The sequence below is a fragment of the Mesoplodon bidens genome, assembly GCF_964165515.1.
Source record: "Mesoplodon bidens genome assembly, chromosome: 3".
NCBI classification, from domain to species: Eukaryota; Metazoa; Chordata; class Mammalia; order Artiodactyla; family Ziphiidae; genus Mesoplodon; species Mesoplodon bidens.
In genome coordinates, this window is record NC_138178.1 from 66801913 (window position 1) to 66820593 (window position 18681).

At 51.0% G+C, this 18681-nt stretch overlaps 1 protein-coding gene across 2 annotated transcripts in view; it reads left to right on the top strand.

The window, feature by feature from the left end:
• ACSBG1 (acyl-CoA synthetase bubblegum family member 1) overlaps positions 1–18681 on the top strand; it is a gene marked incomplete at both ends in the record, with an annotated part of 59154 nt that overhangs the window by 28717 nt on the left and 11756 nt on the right. For both annotated transcript variants that reach the window (XM_081229247.1, XM_081229246.1), the window contains 11 exons: positions 7058–7278; positions 7730–7818; positions 8120–8240; positions 12688–12768; positions 12860–13009; positions 13362–13538; positions 14325–14506; positions 15501–15731; positions 16423–16640; positions 17339–17478; positions 18307–18553. In XM_081229247.1, coding sequence (XP_081085373.1) covers positions 7058–7278; positions 7730–7818; positions 8120–8240; positions 12688–12768; positions 12860–13009; positions 13362–13538; positions 14325–14506; positions 15501–15731; positions 16423–16640; positions 17339–17478; positions 18307–18553 — 1857 coding nt within the window. The remainder of the gene's footprint in view (positions 1–7057; positions 7279–7729; positions 7819–8119; positions 8241–12687; positions 12769–12859; positions 13010–13361; positions 13539–14324; positions 14507–15500; positions 15732–16422; positions 16641–17338; positions 17479–18306; positions 18554–18681) is intronic.

Genomic DNA, 18681 nt, shown 5'->3' on the forward strand with positions numbered 1-18681 from the left:
ATGTATTGCAAGTCCAGTGCTTGCATCAGAAGTTCAGAGTCTAGTCAGAAAGGACGGAGAGAGATTTCTTGAGCACCCACCATGTGCTAAGCTTTTGAACAATATTACTTTGATGCAGATCTTTTTAGTTTTCTCTCTGCATTTTTATATGCACTTTTGTTTGTTCCCTTTTTCTTCTATTGAGGGTATACTCTGGACATCTTCTTGTGTCATTAAATATTTCTTAAATACTATTTTGATGACTGCCTATAATATAAATCCATGGTATGGCTGTACCCTAATGAATTTATCATGTCCCCCTATTGGACACTGGGTTTTTTCCAATGATTTTGTTAATAGAAACAGAGCTGCTAAGATATCCATCTTCCTGTTCTCGCTCTGTGTGTCTCTGATTGTTTCCCATGGGTACTTTCTAGAAGTGTGATTGCTACGTCAGAAGTTACTACTTTTTTAAGCCCTTTGATATTTATTGCTAAATTGCTCCCAGGAAAGTCATACCAATTCACACTTCCAAATGGCACAGCACCCTTGCCAACAGTGGGTGTTGTCTGTTTGTCTAATTACATGCTACTTTACATGCTCTTTGCTACTTCATGTTCTTTGATTTTAAGAGAAACCCAGGTAGGTAGGTAGGTAGGAAGATAGATAAGTAGGTAGGTAGTTAGATGAGTTCAGATGGCTTTAGTTGATGGAGGTTATCATGAGGACAGGCAGGGAAGAAAGGACGCTTAGAAAGTGTCCAGTGGGGATGGGAAGAAATAGACCTCCATGGTTCCCCACTCTGGTGACAACCACTGTTGCTCAAACCCAGCCCCTCTCTGCTGCACTGCCACTGCCTGCTTCTCTCTGCTCCCCACACTGTGCTAGGACTCCTACCACCCCCTGATCTCGGTGGATCTGTCATGATCTCTGCAAGTCACCGTCCAACTCTGCAAGAGAGAGGCTCTGAGTGGATCAGTCACCGCCCACAAGGAGCGCTCCTTCGGGGCAAGGCCCAGCACGGTGATCTCATGGCCCCTGTGCAGGGCATGGGGTTCTGGTCTCATTGCTGTGGCCAGGGGAGCAGGGCCAATATCCAGTGCTTTGTGGGCAAAGGACCCCTTCTGACTGCTCTGCCCACCTTGCTGATAGCTAAAACCTGGTCTTCTACCTCGCTGTCCAGAGATTTCTCTTCCGACAGAGATGAGATTGGGAGAGAGAATGGTGTGAGCAAAGGCCCAGAGGTGGGGATACATGGACGGGAAGCGGGAGAGGACGAGGCACTGCAGGCAAGGAGGCTCATCTGTCTTCGCTTCCATCAGTTCCTAAGCCTGAGGCCACTGAGCTGTGGTGGACTCAGGTCAGGAGGACACTGAGCGGGGCTGGGTCTTGCCAGGCCCTACCTGGGGGCTCTCAAGCATGCAGGACGGAGGTTCAGCCCGCCATGGCCCACTTGGGCAGGCATCTGCTCTGGGGGCCCACCTCTCTCTGTACTTGGGCAGCAATGTGTCCTGCACCACCCTCATGCCATCCTGGGGGGAAGGGAGGAAGGGAGAGAGGGAAAGGCCCAGGTCCCCTGGACGCACAGTCATTCAGTCCAGCCTCTGGGACTGGGATGGGACAGAGACTGACTTGTGCTTCCGCTAAGGCCCCCTGACCTCTTCTCGGGTCCAGGCTTCTGTGCTCAGGACCCAGGGAGGAATCAGACCTGCCTTTGAGAGCCTCCAGCCTGGTGGGAGAGGCAGACCCAACCAGGACTTGGCCCACAGTGAGGCTCAGGCACTAAAGTCCCCAGTGAGAGGGTGGCACTTGGGGCGTGAAAGGTGGGGGAGGTGGATGTGATGGGGGAAGGGTGTTTTAGGCAGAGTCACAGCATGGGCAAAGGCCTGGGGGTGGGTGGGAATGAAGGGAACCGGGAGCAGCTCAGGTTGGCTGTGCTGAGGTGGGCAGAGACTGGCGAGCCCCTTTGGGGAGGGCCTTCCTGAGAGGCCACAGTGAGGACATCACCCTGTGGTCAAGGGGAGATGTGGGAGGCTTTCAAGCAGGTCAGATTTGGGTTCAGAAAGGTCGCTCTCGGAGCCTCTGGAATGTAGGAGGAGGCAGTGGCCGGGGGTCCTGGCTGCCCAAGGTCACTGAGCCAGAGTCCCAGTGCAGGACTTGGGCAGGAGGCATGACGGTCCTTTCCCAGGGGAGATGTGGGTTCTGGGGTCGGCCTAGAACCCCACCGTGACCCCAGCATGGCCAACTGGAACTGTGTGGATTTGGGAGTCAGACTGTGGGTTGGGATCCCAGCTCTGCCAGCGGTGACTTAGCCTCTGTGAGTCTCACAGGATGGAAGGTTGTTAAACACGAGGTCATAGAACAAGATGGCATGCAGCCCTCCTGGCACAAGTAGGGTGCTCAGTAAATGGGAGCTGTGCCCATTCTAATTCCTTCAAGGGAAGGAGAATGATTGGGCCTCTGGGAGGCCAAGGGCAGGGGCAGGCCCCTTCCCACCAAAGTCTTCCCTTCTGGCTAGTCTGGGGTTCAGACAGCTGAGCCTGTGCAGTAACTGTAGGGAGAAAGGGCTGGGCCGGAGCTGCACTGCCTGGTCAGCCTTCCCGAAGGGCATGGGTCCACCAGGGGCCGGGCCTCTCATCCCCGTCACAAAGCAGCTGGGCTAAGAGGAGACTGATCTCGCAGACCAACTGCCTTTCCTTCCCTTGTCCATTCCTTCTTTCCTCCTTCTGAGAAGGATGTGAGATGACTTAACCCCAAAGCAAAGGCACCATGAGATAAAAAACTAACACAGGGGAAAGGCAGAACCGTGTAGTTAGTGGGAGAGAAGAAATCAGGTGAAGGAACTCTGTCCAAAACGTCCATCAAAATTGTAAGTGCTTTTTTCTTCAGATGCAATAAACCCACTTCTAGAAATCTATCCTTTGGAAAGCCTAAGGGCTAAAAGCTGGAAATCATCTGAGTGTTTTTTAATGGGGGAGTGGTTGTGATATGTACATTATGATATGAAATTATGATGTGGCCAACGGAGCCGTATCAACACAGCCACACACACACACACACACACAATGAGAGAGATACATTAATGTCACAGAAGTTAAAAATGGATGATTTGGCTAATGGCCGTCTGAATGTAGGAGCCAACATTTAAAAGTCAGATGATTACACATAAACACCCAGATTTCAGGTAGCCCTCGGTTTCCTTTCCTCCTGGGCACCAAATCCTAGAGCCAAGGAGCAGCCCCCCCTTTAGATGAAGTGTGTGCTCCCCCCACCCCACAGTCCCCACCACTCCATGTTGCCTCCCTGACACTGAGGCTGGGGTCGGGGCAGTGATCACTACCCTTGTATTGCAGCTTTCCTTAGTAAAATGTTGCACTGTTCTCTGTCTTTATCAAAAAACAGAGAAATAAAAGGTGGACTATGAGGGCCACGTGTCTCAAGGAAAATGAGAGGGAGCCTATTTCTTTGTGAAAATGAAGACTGTGCCTCTGTGTTTCACATGCAAATTCTGGGGCACTGCATTCATTTATTGTTTACTCATATATTATTTATTATGATGCTGGTAGATTACCTACCTATCCCCTATGGGCATTTTGGGTTTGCTACCCTTGATTAATACAATAGTAACATGATTCTTTTTTTTCCCCTTTGGATAAAAAAACAACAGCAACAAAATTAAAATGAATTCCTTGTATGTATATCTGTATAAGCATGACATACACCAAATGTGAACAGTGGTTACCTAGACAGGCAGCATTAAGAAAGCCCTATCCCATTTTATATCATGTACTTCTAAATTGTTTTCTATTTCTTAGAACAAATATGTATTGTTTTGTGTATTGTTTTGTGATTTTTTAAAAAAAGGTTATAACTTAAAAGATGATAAGATAAAGTTAAAACTTTTGGCTGAGGGAAGCTTTCACAGCAGATCGTAAGCCTTACCTGTGATGATCTTGGCAAGCCTGGGGGAACAGGTAAATGCAGTGCAGCATGAGCATCTAGCAGTACCCACAGGAGAAATTTACCTTTTCTGGCATAAGCACGAAGAGGAATCTGTACCAGGGAAGGGAAGAGAACTACCAGCTACTGGGAAGTGACTCTGCCAGGCTCTGGGCACACAGGCCGGGCTACCTCGTGGAATTCTTGTCCCAATTTGGGTGAGGAGGTTGTGTGTCAGCATTCCATTCTTCCTCCCTTTTTTTTTTTTTTTGGCTGTGCCACGCACCTTGTGGGATCTTAATACCCCCAACAGGGACCGAACCCAGGCCCTCAGCAGTGAAAGTGCGGAGTCCTAACCACTGCACCACGAGGGAATTCCCCTTCCTCCCATTTCTAAAAGCAGTTTTATTGAAGTGTACTTTATATGCCATCGAATTTGCCCATTTTAAGTATAACGATTTGTCACTTTTTCATTGAAAAAAGTAACTTTTTCTATGATTTTTAGCAAATTTTCAGTTGTACAAACATCACAGCAATCCAATTTTAGAACTTTTCCATCACCCCAAAAAGATCCTTGGTGTCCATTTGTAGTCACTCCCCATTCCCACCCCAAGCCTCAGGCAACCACTAATCTGCTTTCTATCATTTCTGCCTTTTCTGGACATTCCATGTAAATAGAATCAGACAATATATTGTCCTTTGCTTTTGGCTTCTTTCACCGAACATGTTTTTGAGTTTCATCCATGCTGTTGCCTGTATCAGTACTTTGTTCCTTTTTAGTGCTAAATAGTATTCCGTTGTGTGGAGAGGGCACATTTAGTTTTCACTTACCAGCTGATGGACATTTGGTTGTTCCCGCTTTTTGACTACTATAAATAATGCTGCTATGAACATTCATGTACAAGTCTTTGTGGGGATGTGTGTTTTCGTTTCTCTTGGGTAGATACCTAAGAGTGGAATTGCTGGGTTAAATAGTAGATTTATGTTCAATCTTTTAAGAAACTGCCAAACTGGCTTCCAATACGGCTGCACCATTTTACATTCCCGCCACCTGTATGAGGGCTACAGTCTCTCCATAACCTCGCCAACCCTTTGCGCTTGACAATGATTAAAATGGAGCTAGGAGGAGAAAGACTTGCCAAGGTCACACAGCAGGGAGTGGCAGAACGGAATTGGAACCCACGTTGACCTGACTCCACAGCCTGTGTCTTTGCCCTGATCTGCTCATGTGAATGGACCTTCACCTTTGTGGCAGGGGCTGGAGACCCTAAAGAGGTTGATCACTGGGATCTGCCAGGCTGGGGTCCCAGGATATGGGAAAGGGGCTTAGAGATGTCTGAGAAGTGATTGGAGAGGGGACCTCAGCAGCCCTGGCTCACGCCTCCACCTGGGGATGTGGGTCTCAGTCTGGGGAGGTGGTGGACGTCAGCCAGCATGGTTCTGACTTCTGTCAGTACACAAGGCCTGGCACTGGGTGACCTTGTCTCTGCCCCAGCCCACATTCCCAGGCTGACATTCCCCTGCCTCAGACATTCCCTTCTTCTGCTTGGGCCAGAATATGTCCCCTTGTCCCCCATCCTTGGCCTCCATGGGAGGAAGGATGGGCTCTCCTGTCCCAGCCCCAGGACCTTTACCTCTTTCTGCCAACTTCAGGGTCCACATGAATCCTCAGAGTGTTGAACAGTGGGGGACAAGGTCATCAGTCCATCTGCTGCCTCGGGGAAGGGCTGGTCAGAGGACCCCTGTTGGTCCCGCCTCGAGATGGACATCCAAGGAGGTGGGACCTCTCCATCTCAGCATGCGTCTGGCTAGCAGGTGGCAGGGTAGCCCCTGTGGTCCTAGTCAGCCCTCACTCCCCCACCCTTGGGTCACCTTTTTAGAATGACCGCCATGGCCCCAAAGAGTGGCCTCATGGACAAAAGGCTCTAGACCACCCATCCAAGCCTCCTTTGCAAATGATCTGGAGAACTTGGAAAAAGGAGGAAGAACAAAAGTGTGCATTTATTGAGCCCCAACTGTACGCCAAGGCTTTTTCATTTTTTTGACCCTCATATCATCCATGAGAACTAAACCCTCACCTTTCCCTTGAGAAAACAGACTCAGAGGTTCAACAGCTCACCTCACATCTCACATGGTAAATGTTAAAGCTCTGTTCCCACCTACCGCACACAGTAAAAAAGGCTAGGTTGTGCCCGGGACACTGTCCCAAGTGTGAGCATTGGCATCAGGCATACCTTTCCCACTGTGTGACCTTGGGGAAATGACTGAACCTCTCTGAGCTGCAGTTGTCCCATCTGTAAAATGGGGCTACCAGACCCATGTTGTGCAGACTAGATGAGATCCCCATGTGAAGGATTCGCATGGGGCCTGGCACTAGGCAAGAATGAGCAGAGATGGTTAGATTATTTCCTGGGCCTGGGAAATTTTCCAGGCTAGTGATCAGAGCCTGCTGGTTTTCAGTCTCCTCTAACCCCTTGGAAGGGGCTATTTTTTTTTTTTTTTTTTTGCCGTATGCGGGCCTCTCACTGCTGTGGCCTCTCCCGTTGCGGAGCACAGGCCCCGGACGCGCAGGCTCAGCGGCCATGGCTCACGGGCCCAGCCGCTCCGCGGCATGTGGGATCTTCCCGGACCGGGGCACGAACCCGTGTCCCCTGCATCGGCAGGCGGACTCTCAACCACTGCGCCACCAGGGAAGCCCCGGAAGGGGCTATTTTTGATGCTTTGAACTTCTGTCAGTTTGGTCTGTCCCCAGCCCATTCTCAGGAGGCGGAGGAAGGGTAGACACCCCAAAGGATCCGACAGTCCCACTCTTCTGGGGCAGGACTGCCCACCCTCAGGGGGCAAATCCCAGCTGGCATGAAAGCAGGAAGATGTCTAGGGTCCCCAAGGCCTCCTCCTCCCCTCCAGCTATTCTCTCTCCTCCTCCTTGCTGCATCCCTAAAGGCTTGCCCATCCTTCAAGGCTGTCAGACCTCCCCCTCCAGGGAGCCTCCTGGTGTGTCGGCCAGCCCCCTTGGCCCAGTGCCAAAGGCATTGTTGGGACCAGAGGCCAGGGAGCTCTGCTTAAGGTAGGACCAAGGGTCCCCTGGGGACAACCCTGGGCTGGCACCACCCAAGCTGTGGTCTCCCGGACCCTGCAGAGGAGGCACTGTGGACAACTCGGGCCGATGGGCGTGTCCACCTGCGTGTAGACCCCAGCTGCCCACAGACTCCCTACACTGTGCATCGGATGTTCTACGAGGCTCTGGACAAGTACGGGGACCTCAGCGCTCTGGCCTTCAAGCGACAGGGCATGTGGGAGCACATCTCCTACAACCAATACTACCTGCTGGCCCGCAAAGCCGCCAAGGGCTTCCTAAAGGTGAGGGAGCCCCTCAAGGCACAGCCTCTCCCCTCCCCAGCCCTGCCTTCCAGCTCTGGCCCTCACAGGCCTCCTTCTGACGCCCCACTGGGCAAGCCCTTAGAAAGGATAACAGTAAAAACCAGCCCATTTATTGAGCTAATTGCCCGCTCTGACCTGGTGCTGAGGGTTTACGTTCACTGAGCCCTTGCCATGTGCCAGGACGTGACACGAGCTTCTCGTTTTTTGTCCCATTCAAGGGGCCTGGGAAGCCTGGGTTGAGGGATGGGCTCCCCAGGAAGGCCCTGGGAGGGGCAGCAAGGGCTGTTGAGTGACTGGTCCCCCAGGGCACTCTCTAATGAGGGAGCCTAGGAGGGTGGTCCCTCAGGTGGGCGGCAGGGTCCCTGCAGTTTGGAAGGGGGGCTTGGTGAGAATGAGAGGCTGACCCGGCCTGTCTGCCTTTGGCCTGGAGCTCGGCTTGGAGCGGGCCCACAGCGTGGCCATCCTCGGCTTCAACTCCCCGGAGTGGTTCTTCTCGGCAGTGGGCACAGTATTCGCAGGGTGAGTGGCTGAGGGAGGGGCCGGGTCTCCAGTGGGTTGAAGGTGGGCAGAGAGCGGAGAGAGGGTTGTTATCTCTTTTTAGGGGCCCCCAACCCCATCCCCAACATCCCATCTCTTCCCCGGGGCCCTCTCCAGCACCACCTTTGTCTCTGCTCTACCTGGGGTGACTGTGCTGAGCTGCCTGTCTGGGCCAAGGGAGCTCTCTGGGCCTGGGGGCTGTGTGTGTGTCGGGCAGGGGGCTGGGCCAAGGGGGTGGCCCGCTGCACCTGCCCAGACACGCATCCTCCTGGGTCTCCTGCAGTGGCATCGTCACTGGCATCTACACAACCAGCTCCCCTGAAGCCTGCCAGTACATCGCCCATGACTGCCGTGCCAACATCATCGTGGTCGACACGCAGAAGCAGCTGGAAAAGATCCTGAAGGTTTGGGGGAAAGGGACCAGGGCCACGGGGGTCAGGCTGGGCGTCCTCACAGACCTCCAGCTTACAAAGGGCTTTTCCACCCTCCCTGCCAGAATCCTCCATCATTCTCAACAGCAACCCGCCCCACCACACGCACACAGAGCAAGGCAGGGCAATGGGCGCCGACCCATTTGCCAGGTCTGAAAATTGAGGCCCAGAATGTCCAAGAGACATACCCCACATCCCCCAGCCAGCCTGCTGTTCCCCATGGCTTTCCCTTCAGGGAAGGGTTGTGTGCCCTGAGGGTGGCTCAGGGCTCTGACACGTGAGCACCCAAGTCTGAGTCTCAGTGGGGAGTGGGGGTGTGGGGTGCCACAGGATGGGGCTTGGGCTAAGCCACAGCAAGTGCCGCAGGGTCTTCTGAAGATAGCAGGGCACCGGAGGAGCTCAACAGTGCCTCTTGGGGCAGCTGGGTCTTTTCTGGAGCATTGATGCCTCCTGATTCATTTAAGGTCCCTCCCTGATTGGATCTGTCCCCATGGGCACCACGCTGGCATGCAGTGGCCTGAGGGCACCTCTGTGCCCCAGCTACACCCAGTAGCCTGCAAGATCCTCCAAGGCTCCCTGCATCTCAGAGGAGGCTTCCGGGTTGACTTGTTGGCTTGGCCCTAGTTCTGGAGATATCACCTGGACCTCAGCTCCCCACCTGTACCTGAGGGCGGGAGAAGTGGTCTCCAACCTCCTAGGACTGTGGGATCTGGATCGCAGGACAGGTCTTCTCTCAGCTTGCATGGAGAAGTCCTTTTCTGTCTCCACTCCTTTTGAACCCCGTTGTCAGGGTTCCCTCATTCTGAGGGCCTCCATTCTGTCTGACTTGGATAAATGCTTGAGATTGGGGGAGGAGATGTGGGTGCAGATAAGGTGGCCCAAAGTGAACGGCTCTGAGAGACTGAGGTGAACCCGAGCTGTCCTCAGCACCCCCTTGCTCACCTTCCCCCTCCCCAAGCACTCGGGTCCTTCACTTCATAGAAAGGGGACAAATATTTAGAGAACGGTGCACAGCAGGGGTGTCCCAGGCCCCCTAGGACTCACTGGGGCCCTGATTTCCTCAGGTTTGGAGGCTTCACAGACGCCAGGCGCCCCCAGGCCAGCTTTGCTTGAAGCCCCACTGGTTTAAGATTCCTTGAGAGCCTCAGCTACCAAGTAGCAATGGTGTTAGCTCTCGTCCTCAGCCTTATCCGAGGGAGTCACACACTCCTCAGCGTGGGCGCTCATCTCAGAACCCCAGGGTGGGGAGGGCAGTGGAGCTTTAAAAAGCCCCCCAATAGTTTTGCCCCATCCCTCAGGGAGACAGCCCCTCGGCATAGATGGTTGATCTGATCCCAATGCCCTCCCTCCGCCCCATTTTGCCACTGAAGAAACCGAGGCCCAGACCTACCCAGAATCAGAAATGTCCACCCTAGGTAATTATTTAAAATTCGTATTATGAAACTTTCCAAACAAACAAAAATAGAGAGAAGAGTGTAGTGGACCCTCATAGAGTGATCATTCAGATTTAATCATCATCACTGTTTTTTTGTCACACTCATTTCATCAATTTACCTATTTTGCTGAAGTATTTGAAGGCAAATCTCTGACATCACAGCATTTCACCCCCTGAATATTTCAATACCTCTAAAATATATGACATTTTTCTTAATCACAGTAACTTTATCACCTTTATTAACACAAGTCAAAGAATTCTTTCATATCATCTAATACCAACAATACCAACAATACCAACAAGTATATTTGAAAGAATGTGCATTCTGCAGTTGTTGGGTAGAATGTTCTATAAATGTTAATAATGTCAACTTGATTGATAGTGTTCTAATGTTGTTTAAGTCATCTATATCCCTGTTGATTTTCTGTCTACTTGTTCTAACAAATACTGAGAAAGGGAATGTTGAAATCTCCAGTTATTGTTGTGGATTATCTATTTATCCTTTTGGTTCTGTTTTTGCTTCGTGTATTTTGAAGCTCTGTTATGTATACACATATTTAGGTTGTTATGTCCTCTGGATGAATTAATCCCCTTATCATTAAGAAATGTCCCTCTTGGGCTTCCCTGGTGGCACAGTGGTTGAGAGTCCGCCTGCCGATGCAGGGGACACGGGTTCGTGCCCCGGTCCGGGAAGATCCCACATGCCGTGGAGCGGCTGGACCTGTGAGCCATGGCCGACGGGCCTGCGCGTCTGAAGCCTGTGCTCCGCAACGGGAGAGGCCACAACAGTGAGAGGCCCGCGTACCACAAAAAAAAAAAAAAAAAAGAAAAAGAAATGTCCCTCTTTATCTCTGGCAACTGTTCTTCCAAAGTTACTTTGTCTTAAATTAATATAGCCACTCCAGATTTCTTATGATCAATGTTTGCATGGTATATATGTTTGCATTGTTTCACTTTTAACCTACCTGTGTCCTTATATTTAAAGCAAGACTCTTATAGATAGCGTATAGCTGGGTCATGCCTTTTAATCCAGTCTGACAAAATTGTCTATAAAACTACCAGTTGGCTGTTTCCCATTTGTCCAATACATTCTTTGATCCTTTTCTCCCCTTTCACGACTTCCTTTGGATGGAGTTTTCTGTTTTTATTTTGGTTTGTTTTTGAGTATTCCATTCTATCCATTGGTTTACTAGCTCTCCCTCTAGTGTTTGCTCTAGGGCTTACAATATGCAACTTTAACTCATCACAGTCTACTTTCAAAAAATATTATAATATAATATTGTACTACTTTACATATAATGTAGGACTCTTACAGCAGTGTACTTCCTTCTCTCTCCCATACTTTGTGCTATTGTCATTTATACTTAACTTCTATGTGAGTTATAACCCCTGCAATGCAGTATTTTAAACCATCAAGTATCATTCAAAGAAATTTTAAAGGAAGGAAAAAAAGTCTTTTTATTTACCCACGTATTTGCCATTTCTGGCACTCTTCGTCCCTTTATGTCGACCCCAAGTTTTCATCTGGTTCATCTTCCTTCCTCCTTAAGAATTTTCGTTCTTTTTGTTAATTTAATTTTTTTATTGGGGTATAGTTGTTTTACAATGTTATGTTAGTTTCTACTGTACAGCGAAGTGGAGTTGCCTGTGTTATACAGCATGTTCTTATTAGTTATCTATTTTATACACATTAGCATATATATGTCAATCTTCAACATTTCTTGCAATACAAGTCTGAAGGCAATGCATTCTGTCAGCTTCTCTTTGTCTGAAAACTTGTTCATTTTTGCTTTCATTTTCTGAAAGATATTTTCATTGAGTTTATAGTTCTAGGTTGTCAGGGTTTCTCTTTTTTTCTTTCAGCTCTTTAAAGACTTCATCCCAATGTTTTCTACTTTGCATAGCTTCTGATAAGAAGTCTATAATTTCTTATCTTTGTTCCTTTCCACATGGTGTATCTTGTTTTTCTGGCCACTTTTAAGATTTTTTCCTTTGTCACTGGTTTTCAACAGTTGGATTATGTTGCGTCTTGGTGTGGTTTTTCTTTGTGATTATCCTGCTTGGGGTTCACTGGGAGTCTTGAATTGATGGATTTATAGTTGTAATCAAATTTGGAAATTTCTCAGACTTTTTTCAATTAAAAAAATATTTCCTGGGACTCCAATTACACATATGTTAGGCTTCTTAGTTTTCTCCTGCAGGTTAATTTTTTCCATTTTTTTTCTCTCTTTCAATTTCATTTTGAGACTTGTGTTTAATTAAGCCTTTCAGAGCAGGTTTAGATAGCCTTTCCTCTAAGGCTAATTTAGCCCCAGACCTAAGACCTGACCCTTCTGGGGTCTCTATTTCCAGAGGTCCCTCCACTCTGGCTGATGGAGACACAAACAGCTCTGGCCCCATACATGCTCGTTTGTCTTCTAGCCCCAGTCATTGATCTTCCTCCAGCATTTATTCTTCATCTAGTTTCATGGAGTTTCACCTATGCCTGTGCAGGTTGATAATCCGCCAAAGAATCAAGAGGACCCCTAAAGAAATTTCTAGAACTCTTTCCCTGCATAGTTCTCTCCTGTCTGGTATTCTGTCCCACAAATTCCAGGCACCCTGGCTTTCCTGAGCTCTGACCTCTGACACGTCAACTCAGTGAGATAACTGAGTTCTGATTTCCCTCTACCCTTTCCTTTCTTCTCTCTTCTGCAGTCACACAGTCCCCTGTTGCACTCAGCCAGGCCCCAGGTTGTCTGGTTTTCCTTTAATAGAAGTCATTCCTTGCCCCCTGCTTATCCCACCTTTGCTGCTCCAAAGTTCTCATGATGGGGAACCATGCATGAAGGGTGGCAAGTGTCCTGCTGAGTGAAAGGTCAGAGCTGGGGACCAACAACCTTTGCCACACGGTGCCTGCCAGGCTGACTAACACCTAGAGATGGGGCTCTTCTCAAGAGGTGACTTTTTAAAATGAAACCCCATTTATTTTTCCTGTCAATACAGATCTGGAAAAACCTGCCACATCTGAAGGCAGTAGTGATATTTCAAGAACCTCCTCCGACAAAGATGGCCAATGTGTACACGGTATGGGTAGAGGGCTCGTGTGGGGCAGGTGGGGTCTGTGTGAGCCTGCCCAGCTCACCTGGGCTGCCTGCACTCTCCCACCTGGCCGCAGATGGAGGAGTTCATGGATCTGGGGAATGAGGTGACTGAGGAGGCCCTGGACACCATCATCAATGCCCAGCAGCCTAACCAGTGCTGCGTGTTGGTCTACACGTCAGGCACCACTGGGAACCCCAAGGGCGTGATGCTGAGTCAAGACAATGTAGGACAGATGCCCAGATGGGTGGGGGTGGGCTATGGGTGGATCTGGGCAATGGCCCTGCCCTAACAATTCTCAGGGAGTTTCCTTTAGCCCCTCAGCTCAGGGAGCTGGGATAAGTAGGACAACCCTTAAGTCTGTGGTACAGACTGAGCCCAGCAAAATGGTGGGGGTTGGGAGGGGGAGGCCTGTCCCTGGGTGTTTCCTGCAGAGATGCCCAGGAGGGCGAACAACCTCTAGGGTGTTCAAAGAACACTCCAAAGAAATAGCCCAAGCCCACAGGATGGCCACAGATGTGAACACTTCCAGGGCTGGCTTTGTAGACACCGCCAGGACCCATCTGCCTGTCCGCCAGATCACATGGACAGCACATTATGGCAGCCAGGCTGGTGACATCCAACCCGCAGAAATCCAACAGGAGGTGGTGGTCAGCTACCTGCCCCTCAGCCACATTGCTGCCCAGATCTATGACTTGTGGACAGGCATCCAGTGGGGGGCCCAGGTCTGCTTTGCTGAGACTGATGCCCTGAAGGTCAGTCTGCCTCTCTGCCTAAGTGGGTGTCCAAGTGTGTGTGCAAGGGCCTTCCTGAGTGTGTGCTTGTGTCTGTGGGCCCTGTGTGTGCATTCATGAGCATGCTGGTTCCCCGTGTGTTTATCAGTCAGAATTCTTTCAACTGCAATTAGCACAGCCTGACTCAGATGACCAAACAAGAAGGGAAACTGATGATATTACATAAAGGAAAGTTGAGTCAGAGTGGTTTGTGGGTCCACAGTGCCATCAAGGACAGGCCACCCTCAGAGTAAGATCACAGGATGGTCACAGATGGCCAAGGCCCTGCCCTGCATCCCAGCCTCATAAACTACACCTGTGCTTGGGATCCTTCTTTTAACCATGAGGAGAACGTCCCCAGAGCCCCCTAGCAGACTTCCCCCTCCCCTACATTGGCCCAAATGTTGTCCCATGTCCATTCATCAATGAGTCACTGCTTAAGGGAATGGGATTACCATGTTTGAGTTAGACTAGTAAAAAGTCACTGCCCCCAGGACTGGGAGGGGACTGAGGTGCTTCTGAAGCATCTGGCCACCCTGGTACCTGAGCAACATCAAGGTTCTCTTAGCAAAGAAGAGCAGTGAGTAGATGGCTGTTGAGTCGTAGCCGACAGTATGTGACATGAGTTGCATACGGTGTGTGCATACACCTGTGTGAGCTACTGTATACAGGATGCCTGCGTGTGTGCATGCTGACTCTGGTGACAGGGGCCTCCTGGCTCCCAGCTGGCTCTGAATCACAGCCCTGTCTCTCGCTGGCTGCGAACAGGGGAGCCTGGTGAACACACTGAGGGAAGTGGAGCCCACGTCCCACATGGGGGTGCCGCGGGTGTGGGAGAAGATCATGGAGCGGATCCAGGAGGTGGCAGCTCAGTCTGGCTTCATCCGGCGCAAGATGCTGCTGTGGGCCATGTCGGTGACCTTGGAGCAGAACCTCACCTGCCCGAGCAGGTAGAGAGGGCCAGGGGGCAAGAGGCCTGGGGAGGCAGGCAGCAGGGCTGGGTCATAACCCCAGGACACAACCTAGGATCTGATAGGCCAGGTTTGTCCAGGGCCCATTGGCCAGGCTTGTCCAGACCCCTGCACAGAGACCCCATCAGTGGCTGGGCTTGAACCCCTGTTCTCTTGCCAGATCCCACAGGAGACCATCACCCCATCTTTGGGTCTGACTGCAAGGACTGACTTGCTCCTTCTGGGGTGGCATTTACCTCCCCGGGAGCAGCTCCTGGCAGCCTCCTGAGGGGTCTCCGGACTTCAGTAGGTGGCTGTAGAGAAGGGGCCACAGTGATGGGGGTTTTCCAGCCTTCCCATAATCCAAAGTGACCACTCATCTCTTGCCCATAGCCTTTCGATTGCTTTAAAATTCCCAACCAGTGCTGTGGGAGGATCAATGGCATACATCTGGTCTGTTCCAATTTAGAAATATTTTCCATTACTAGTGTATCTCTGAAATGGTATCATGTCTCATGAGACATGTACACGTGTCTGTGCACTTAGGGCTTCATTTGCACAGACATGAAAAGTGAATATGCATGAATGACCCATTCAAGAGCTTCAAATGGGATCATACACGTTTGTGTCTGTGCATATATACTTCAAGTCTCTGCAAGTGTGTATTACTGTGTGTGCAAACTTGCATGCATCTGTGTTATCTGTGCATGCTTACACAGCTGAATCTGGTTTTCTAACTTCCCAGCTCAAGACGTGTTTGCACGTAACTACATGTATATACCTAGGCGTGCATGCATGTTCACAGGCAGAGCCAATATTAAAAATATTTAGCAGTGGATTCAGCATTGCCACTAACCAATCAGAATAGATCATTGGAATGGCCATTCCGGGTACCCACTGAACACCCACCCTTTTAACGCAAGTGTGTACACGTGTGTGTGTGTGTGTGTGTGTGTGTGTTGTCTTCTGTGAGCCATTTTCCCTCTCCCACCAGTGATCTGAAGCCCTTCACAACCCGACTGGCAGATTACCTGGTGCTAGCCAAAGTCCGCCAGGCACTGGGCTTTGCCAAGTGTCAGAAAAACTTCTATGGAGGAGCCCCCATGACCACGGAGACACAGCACTTCTTCCTGGGCCTCAACATCCGCTTGTATGCGGGCTACGGCCTCAGCGAGACCTCGGGCCCTCACTTCATGTCCAGCCCCTACAACTACCGGCTCTACAGGTGTGGCCCAGGTTTCAGTACATATGCCAGCCCGCACATCCTGGCTGACATCCTTCAGTGCCCCCCTGCTGATTAGGTCCCTGAGCCCAGGCCACTGGACTATGGGTCCCTGAGTGCCAACAGCTCTATCTTGGGCCAAGTCCCTTGGCCAGGCCCGAGTCTCATGGGGATGGTCTCTGCGACAGTGTCACTTGGGTCTGTGGTTGCAAACAGCCTTGCAGCCCAGGGGCTCCCTGAGCAGGGCTCTGATGGAGGAATATCCCTTTGGCCCCTCCCTCCAGTAGGGTGGGGTATGTTAGAGGGTGTCCCAGCATTGCTGGTAGCCCCGGTTTCATCTGGGATGGGAGCTGGGGGGACTGGGCTGGTCCTCTGGTGTGGGGTAGGGGGCAATCAGCTCTAGGGAGTGAGTTGAAGGATTCTCTGTTGTGCTTAAATACCTGCCCTCCCTGCTTGCCCATCACAGTGCTTAAAGTTGTCCCATTAGGATTTCCCCCACTGATTCATTCATTCACCTAAAAACCTTTAACTGGCCCTACCTCTCAGCTCTGAGGACACTATTAAATTACAAAAATCCTGGGAAAGGACATTCTAGCCATCAGTGAAGACTAGATGGATCAGACTAGGGGCTGATCCAGGGCTTGGAGGAAACTGCTCCCTCTGACCATGCCTCCCGGCCCCTCCATCCCCCCAGCTCCGGCAAGGTGGTACCGGGCTGCCGGGTGAAGCTGGTGAATGAGGATGCAGAGGGCATTGGAGAGATCTGCCTGTGGGGCCGCACGATCTTCATGGGCTACCTGAACATGGAGGACAAGACGTGTGAGGCCATTGATGCCGACGGCTGGCTGCACACGGGCGACTCAGGCCACCTGGACGCCGACGGCTTCCTCTACATCACTGGGCGTCTCAAAGGTGAGCGCCTCTGGCTGGGTTCGAGGCTGTGCTGGGACATCAGAGGAATTATACTGCCACCACAATTTATACCCACTACAGGTGTTGAGCCCTTATTAAATGCCACACACCTTGAATGGCATCATTTTACTTACTATTGTCTCCCATGGGAAAGATGCTATCATTACCTCGACTTATTAATGAGGACAACCAGAGAGGTTAAGTAACTTGCCCAAGGTCACCCAGCTAGTAAATGACAGAGCTGGGATTCAAACTCCCTAGATAAGGCAAGTCTTTCCAGAAAATCTGAGGACATAAATATGTATTTTTATATGCAAACATGGATATGTGGCAGAGTAGAACACAAATTGGACATAAAATTTAAAATAGAGCATGAGATTTCAAAGAAGTTTCCCATAAACAACTTGGCTCTCCCAGGGAAGTAAGTCGGGGACACCTCCGTGGAAGAGGTGCTTTGCTTACTTTGCCCAAGTGGATACAGTGCCCTCAGCATCCCTGTGGGAATCCCATGCCCCAATTTCCCAGGGGAAACTGAAGCTCGGTGAGTGGGTAAACACCTTTCTGGAAATCACGCAGGCAGATGTGTGATCGAGCCTGGGTCTTGCTTAGAGGGTCGGCTCTCCAGGCAGCGTCTGGGTGAACTTAGCCTGAGCACCTGGACTAAAGCCTGTGCCGGGGGCCTGGCCTTGCCTCCCCAGAATTAATCATCACGGCTGGCGGGGAGAATGTGCCCCCTGTGCCCATTGAGGAGGCCGTGAAGACAGAGCTACCCATCATCAGCAATGCCGTGCTGATCGGGGACCAGAGGAAGTTCCTGTCCATGCTGCTCACCTTGAAGGTGTGTTGGAGTGGGGGTGGGGGAGGGGTCTGGCTCTGGAGGAGCGGCTCTGGAGGAGTGGGTGGTCTGTGGGTCTGGCCCCAGCAGAAGCCATGTTCAGCCAGGACATGTCTGGATCTCATGACTGTATTCTGGAATAACTAGTCAGTGCTGCCTGCCTTAAGGGGCAGCCGTAGCGCATGGAAATCCCTTCTGCCCCTGGTAATACAGTTAATAGTATGCTGCCCTAATGATCTTCTGTGTGTTCCAGTACAGTCCAGTTTACACTGTGTTGCTGCCCTCAGTCCCCTCAGCAGATAACCAATCTGGTATCTGATACCAGGGTAGTAGACGGGGCCAGAATTATGGTCCCTGTTTTTTTTTTTGTTTGTTTGTTTGTTTTTTTTTTTGCGGTACGCAGGCCTCTCACTGCTGCAGCCTCTCCCGTCGCGGAGCACAGGCTCCGGATGCGCAGGCTCAGCGGCCATGGCTCACGGGCCCAGCCGCTCCATGGCATGTGGGATCTTCCTGGACTGGGGCACGAACCCATGTCCCCTGCATCGGCAGGCGGACTCTCAACCACTGCGCCACCAGGGAAGCCCCATGGTCCCTGTTTTAAAAGATGATCTCACTGGCTGAAGTCATCTCAATCTCAGGCCTCCCTTCTTTCCAGCCCACCACGGGGCTCAACGCAGTTCGAGTAGCATCCTAGTCATTCTAGAACCGTCTCTTTGAAACAGAGCTCACAGTGATCCACATCCTTGACGATCAGCAGTGCGACCTCCTCCAAGACCAGGGCACACATCTCGTGGAGTGAGGCTTGGTTTTGATCTATCTCTGGCTTTTCAGTGCACTCTGGACCCTGATACCTCTGACCCAACCGATAATCTGACGGAACAAGCTGTGGAGTTCTGCCAGAGGGTGGGCAGCAAAGCCACCACAGTATCGGAGGTCGTGGGGAAGAAGGATGAGGCCGTGTATCAGGCCATTGAAGAGGGGATCCAGAGAGTCAACATGAATGCAGCTGCCCGACCCTACCGCATCCAAAAGTGGGCCGTTCTTGAGAGGGACTTCTCCATTTCGGGTGGAGAGTTGGGTAGGTGTTTTCTTTACACTATTGCAGGGGCTGTGCAGGAGGGCAGAGGCCATGGCAGAGCCTGGGAGGTGCCCACTAGGAAGCAGCCATGGCAAACAGAAGGTCCCTGCCAGCACTTTGGATGACAC